The sequence below is a fragment of the Vigna unguiculata genome, chromosome 11, assembly GCF_004118075.2.
Source record: "Vigna unguiculata cultivar IT97K-499-35 chromosome 11, ASM411807v1, whole genome shotgun sequence".
NCBI lineage: Eukaryota > Viridiplantae > Streptophyta > Magnoliopsida > Fabales > Fabaceae > Vigna > Vigna unguiculata.
Window position 1 is genome coordinate 5,786,985 of NC_040289.1, and position 6,796 is coordinate 5,793,780.

The 6,796-nt window shown below is 30.3% G+C and overlaps 1 protein-coding gene across 1 annotated transcript; it reads left to right on the forward strand.

The window, feature by feature from the left end:
- Positions 1-2,603: 2,603 nt before the first annotated feature.
- On the forward strand, positions 2,604-4,407 carry LOC114168414 (probable BOI-related E3 ubiquitin-protein ligase 3). The gene is made up of 3 exons (XM_028053209.1): positions 2,604-2,890; positions 2,988-3,360; positions 3,743-4,407. Exons 1-3 carry the CDS (start codon positions 2,832-2,834, stop codon positions 4,358-4,360), a joined length of 1,050 nt encoding a protein of 349 aa, XP_027909010.1. The 5' UTR covers positions 2,604-2,831; the 3' UTR covers positions 4,361-4,407.
- Positions 4,408-6,796: the final 2,389 nt, after the last annotated feature.

Here is a 6,796-nt window from a genome sequence, read left to right on the forward strand (position 1 = left end):
TTTTTTATATAGTACACATATAATATAAATATTCGTACGTTCTTAATGAGGAAAAAATTATAAAAGAAACTAATTATACCACGTACATATACAAATTTTTTACTATATATAATACAAAGAAAAGTGAGATTTTCTTTCATTAAAATATTTCAGTGGAAAATTAAAGATTGTGTTTGCGCATATTCGAAATAGAGCGAAAATATAATTAATGATTTCAAATAACATTTTACTTGTGTATTAAAATTACATTCGAGATAGAGTAAAAAGTTAGATATCCAAAATATTTATCGATAAAAAATATAAGATATTCTCATTTTACTTGTGTATTAAAATTACAACATTTTGGATTTCAAAATTATTATTCAAATATATATAGAACAATAAAAATAATAATTACACACTATTATTTCATATTAGACTTATATTTCCCCCTTTTTAAATACATTTATATTTTATATTATTTCTCCAATTCTATTTGAATTCAAAATAAAAATAACTTATCAAATACAAAATATAAAAATATATATTTACTTAACTTGTAACTCATTATAAGAAGATAACAATAAAAAATAGCATATACTAACAAACTTCAATTAAAAAAAAAGTAGAATACTCAGCCAAACACAAAAACGCAAACAAAATATTCAAAAAGAAAGAAAAAAAATAAAAAAAACAAAAATAATGTTTACAGAATTTGAGGAAAAATATATAAAGACATAATTAAATATGTCTTTATTTTATATTAATATTTTTTTATTTATTACATTAAAAACAAATAATAAATATAATATTATTAAAATAAAACTAAATTCCCATTCAAATTTACTCGATCTTCTTATAATCCTGTGAAAACATTGAGAATCTTTCCATTTCACTTTCATTCTTTTTTTTTGTAATTATTTTTTGCTCTGTCCAATTTAATATGTCAATAATATTTTTACAACTTTTTTTATAACATAGATAATATTTTTTAAGTGAATTTAAAATATTAAAAAAATAAAAAAATAAAGTCAGAATATAAAAAAATTATCATGTTAAAAAATAATTTTCCAATTTAATATTAAAAGAAATATTCAAATTACTTAAGTATAGAGATAAATAACATTTTATTTTTTAAAATCAAGAGTGCAGGAAGAGGAGATAATCGTGTGTGTGTGTGTATATATATATATATATATATATATATATATATATATATATATATTACATTTTTTTTATTTTGTTTTGAAGATAAAGGTATTGGGAAAGTTTCCCTTATGAATTAAGTGTTTGTATGTATTTATTGTGTGACAGTGTGAGAAAGAGAAGAGTTGCAGTGTGTCAGTGGAAAAATTGGAAACTGGATCCAATTTTGGACTCTATTGTGCCAACTTTACCCTCAGTCGGCAGGTCTTACGTGGCACTTCCTCTTCTGTCACCAATTTAGCATTTCGATGTACAACCATAAAAAAATAATAATTAATTCTATTCAATTTTCAAAAATAACAATTAAATACAACTTTCTAAAATCATTAATTCTTCATTGACTTAGTAAATTTTCGTCTCAATCCACTCAAAATATTTAATATATTAATAAAAGATACTTTTAATTTATTAATTATTAATTCATTAATACCACCCATAAATGTCTCAGTAAGAGACACTTTTAATTATATTCGCATGCCACGATATTTTCCTTTCCGTAACCGTGTGTTTTATTCATTAATGATTCTTACTAAAAGGATTATTGTTTGAAAACGTATTTGTTAATTATATTATTCATCGTTTTCTTACCATTTAATTTTATTAAAAGTTAGACCGCGTTTAATAAATTATTTTGCTTTAACTGCGTTCGTCCAAAACTCTAAACCTAATTAATACCAAGACTAACGTCACATTAATAAAAAAATAAATTGTTTCAATTCCAATACATATATCTCAGCGGGTAAATTTCAATTACAAGATTAATTTAATTTGATTTCGCATCAAAATAGATAGAAGTTATTTGTTTCTCAAATTAATGTTTCGTCACGAGTAAGTATATAATCCTTTTTGAACAATTTTAAAGCTTAAATGTTGATAACATTTTGGCTTCTTTATTTTTTTTTCTTCATGCCAAATCAAGTTTTCTAGCAATGCACTTTTATGTGGCTTAAAGATTTTGGATGTGAAAAGATGGCACAAAATCAATCGTTGAGTGTTTCAAAGTAATTCCAATTAAAACCAATTCCAACACATATACCACAAACTCAACCAACACACAAAAAAGGTTAAAAGTTATGGATTACTCAAATTAGCCATGAAGTGTGATTTCAACATTTTAACACTTTTTTAATTGCATGAATCTCCAAACACTAATTTAATGCTTGCCAAATTAAAAAAAAGAAAAAAGAAGAAGCATATTATTCAAACACTCAAAGATGCTATAACTATAGCATTATTATGAGGATCAAATCTGGGTGGGTTAGGAACTTGGCACTCCATAAATAGACAAAATCTTACAATAAAACAAACTAACACACCACCACCATTGTCACCTTTTTTTTCTCTCCTTTTTTGTGTAGTAATTTAAAATAGTTAAACATTTAATGGCATAATTAAAATATAATAAAGTGTGGACAGGACCAAATCCTGAATGAACCCCACCATCCAGCCTTGCTGCCACCCTATTTGCATGCTTTTGTTCATTTCTCTCTGACACCCTTTCATTCATTCATTCTTCCCATTCACTCACCTCTATCTATCTGTTCATCTCCCATTCTTCTCTCCTCCATTTTCTCCACCAAAACCATATAACAAACACCTCATCTGCATATTCTCAAACCTAAACTCTCACCCACTCAAACACATCAATGGCAGTTGAAGCTCCTCACTTTAACATCTCCCATCCTCAACAGCTCATACCCAATAGGTGAATACGTCTCTTCTCACTCTTTTTCTTCTTCTTTTCTGTTTTATCATTCTGGGTTTTAATGTTTTTCTTTTTCTCTCTTCTGATGAACTTGCAGAGAAACCCTAACCAACCCAATGGATGCCACCATCATGAACATGTACGCCACGCAAACGGGTTTGGGTTTGGGTAATCACTCCATGCTGCCTCTCTCCGGCACCACCACCGCGTCGGAGACCTTTTTCCCGCCTCCTCACTTCAGCTCTCTCCTCCACAAACCCGCTGTCTTGGAATCCGACAACAGCACTCTCTCCCACAACAACGTTGTTCCCGTTTCCAGAAAACGCTCCAGAGATTCCATCCACGACAACAATTTCCCTTTCCATTCGTACCCTCAGAAGAAAACCGATTCTTTCTCCTTCCTTGGCGAAGACATTTCCTCTCACATCCACCGTCAACAACTCGACCTCGATGCCCTCGTCTCCCAACACGTAATTCTCTTACCCTTCTCTGATTTCATCGAAATTTCGTTTTTTTTTTCCTACACAAATCATCCTTTTGTCATTACTTTCCCGAGTTTTTTCATCTGGGTTTTGTTTAATCAGTCGCCATTTTCATCCCCTCAACTTCTTCTCCGAATTTGCCAAACACAAGGCTCTCAATGCTTTTCACAAAAATTAACAGTGCAAAACACTACTTTTTTAATCCATCAGTAATGATCTTAGCATGGTTCTTAATTGTAATAATGCATATCTTCGATATTGGTTACTTTTTTTTCTGGGTCTTGTAATTTTGAAGTTTTTTTTTTTACTGTGAGAGTATTTGATTTAGTGAATGAGTTGCATTAACTGATGTGATTTCCAATGTCTGCAGATGGAGAAGGTTAGGATGGAGTTAGAAGAAAAGAGAAAGCGGCAAGCTAGAAGATTGATGGAGAGCATTGAGGTGGAAATGGCGAAGAGACTGAGAGCGAAAGAAGAAGAGATTTTGAAGATAGAAAAATTGAATTGGGTTTTGGAAGAGAAAGTGAGGTCACTGAGCATCGAGAATCAGTTATGGCGCGACCTGGCTCAGACCAACGAGGCCACCGCCAATGCCCTCCGCACCAATCTCGAGCAGGTCCTAGCGCAGGTAGCAGCGCCACCGCACACGGCGGATGAAGATGCGGAGTCTTGCTGCGGGAGCAGCGACGAGGGGTGGCGTACGTTAGCCACCGGGGCGCAAGACAAGGAGAAAGAAGGGTGCAGCGAAGTAAAAGAAAATATTATTATTGTTAATAATAATAATAATAATGAAAAAAACAATTATAACGATAATGAAAAAAGCGGTGGGAAGAGATTGTGCAGAAAGTGTGAGAAAGAGGAATCGTGCGTGCTAATCTTACCGTGCAGGCACCTATGTGTCTGCACAGGTTGCGGGTCTAGTTTAGACTCTTGTCCTGTTTGTAAATCCTTCAAAAATGCCAGTGTTCATGTAAACATGACATTATAATTATATCATTAATTTCTCAAAATGGAATCAGAAAAGAAAAAGATTAATTTTGAATTTCATCTATTTTTTATTTTATGAAATTTTTTGGCTTTGTTTCGAGTGAGAATGAACGGGTGTGGTGAGTCACGAGATTTGGATGAGAAGACACGACACGGAGTGGAGAGACATGGAATCTTAAAAGTCATGATTAAAAATGAGGATTTAGATTATGAGTTGAAATATCTTAGATTATGAGAGAGAAGGGTAAAAGAGTAAAAACGCGAAGGAAGAGTGCGGGACCCAGGGCGCACCTACCCGACAGCTACTGATAGTACCCCAATAGAGAAACTAGGTAGTGAGCGTGAAAGTGGCGCGTGGAGTCAACGAGTATGTGAAAGCGAAAGGTGTGCGGCAAAATCTGACACGTAGGACGCGCGCAAATGTCGCTGTTGGATGAAGAGTGGCTGCAACAGCAATTTCTCTCTCTTCTCTTATGCGCGACCAGAGTGTTGGGGACCCACGCACCTGGGGCCAAAAGCCTAAGCGCAAAACGACACCGGAACTGGTTGTTGGGCAAAAAAATAATAAGATAAATAAATAATATTTATTTTAGAAAAAAATAAGTAAAAGGACGCAGGAGTGTCTGGGAATCTGCGAAGGGTAATTATTGTGAAAGCAATGCATGATTCGGAATAGGTGCAGAAAACGACGGCGTTTTCCTGGTGCATCGTTTTTATATAAATAATTAATTTATTATTATTACTGTGTGTGGGTAGAAATAGGATAGGGTGGTTGGGATTTCACGGCACCCAGTTAAAATAAGGTAAGGGCTGTGATGGCAGATTGAGTGGTCTGTGTTGTTATTATTACTTTTCTTTTTTTTTCATCTCTCTGTGTCTCTCTGCTCTGACTCATTCCGAATTTCTAAGTTTCCACCTCACCTCCAACAAAACATCAAATAAACACTAAAAAATACTGCAACGTTTCATTGTACTGTGTGCTACTAACCACTGCCTTACATTTAAGTGTTTCAGAACTACTTTTATCACTTTTATTTTTATGTATTTTTTCAAGTGATGTAATTTAAGTTTAACTTAATTCTATACAATAATATATAACATAAGGTTTGTTTCATATTTATACGTTAATTTATATTTCTACGTTGTAAGTTTGTTTTATTATCTATTGACGTGATGATATATTTTTAATAAATATTTTGGATGTTAAAACTTTTATACAAATATATAAACTGTTTACAGATGTTAAATATATAAAATATATTAAAAGTAAAGAAAATTATAAATTATTCATTATTTTTATATATGTAAAAAAATTGTGGGACATAAATTTTCTTTAACTTCTCAACAAATATTTGATATTAATATATCGACAGAGACATCATAATAAATTTAATAAATAATAAAATTTTCAAATATCGAATGTTTTTACATGATTTAAAGTTTAAACTTTATTGTAAAGACTCAATAAGAAGTTCTTTTTGCTTTCACTCTTCAATGATGTTTCTAAATTTAGGTAGGATAAAACTGATTCAAGAGTAAAACGAGTAGTACATTTATTTTAAGTCTTTAAAGAAAAATCTCATTTTTTTTATAATTAATGTTTTTTTAAAATTAATTATAAAATTATGTTTAAGAAAAAAAATGTATAATTAATATAATTCTATTAAATTAATTATAAGTTTATGTTTGAGAATAAAATTTAATTTAATTATTATTAGTGTCTATTAATTTTTATTGATGTTAAAAATGATAAGTAATTAGTTAAAACTTTTATTTAGTAAATTATAATTTTGTTTACTATAAAGAGAATATTAGTTATCTTTATTCTCTTATAATAGATCAGGATTATATTTTCTTCCTTTATCTTTTTATATCTTTGTGACTTCTTTTATCTTTTTTACTTTCTTCTCTTCTAAGAATAACTCTTTTAGGATTTTGACATATTATTGAATCTCGTATTGTCCGTGTATACCAATTTTTCCATCCTCATCTTTGATTAGTATATTTTTTCTTTCTATTTGTGTTGCTATTGTTTTTATTCTATTTTGAATTTGTATTAGAATTAAAAATGAGTTTTTCTTTGTCCAGTTTTGTTTTTTGGTATGTTTCGATTAACGAGTTTTGAGTGTTTTTATGTGTATAACTTGACGATGAATTGTAATTTTTCTACAAAGCTATTAATTAGATTAGGATTTAGTCTTTTGGTAGATAATCGAATAATTGGAGCATAATTCAAATTTGAGTTTTTCGTAGAAAAACAATTCAAATTTAGGAAAAGAAGGCTTACGAGTTTAAAAAGAACAATATTTTTTAAATTATTTTTATTAATGATTAATCTTAAAATAAACTCTGCAGGTTTGTGAAAAAGGAGAAAGAGATATAAAACTCCAAGATACTACAAGTCTACTAACTTACTCTCTTGACAACTAGAAATCGA

Coding starts and splice junctions, on each gene's coding strand:
- LOC114168414 (XM_028053209.1), top strand. CDS start 2,832: ATGGCAGTTGAAGCTCCTCACTTTAACATCTCCCATCCTCAACAGCTC. Junction 2,891..2,987: donor CAACAGCTCATACCCAATAG/GTGAATACGTCT, acceptor ATGAACTTGCAG/AGAAACCCTAACCAACCCAA. Junction 3,361..3,742: donor ATGCCCTCGTCTCCCAACAC/GTAATTCTCTTA, acceptor CAATGTCTGCAG/ATGGAGAAGGTTAGGATGGA.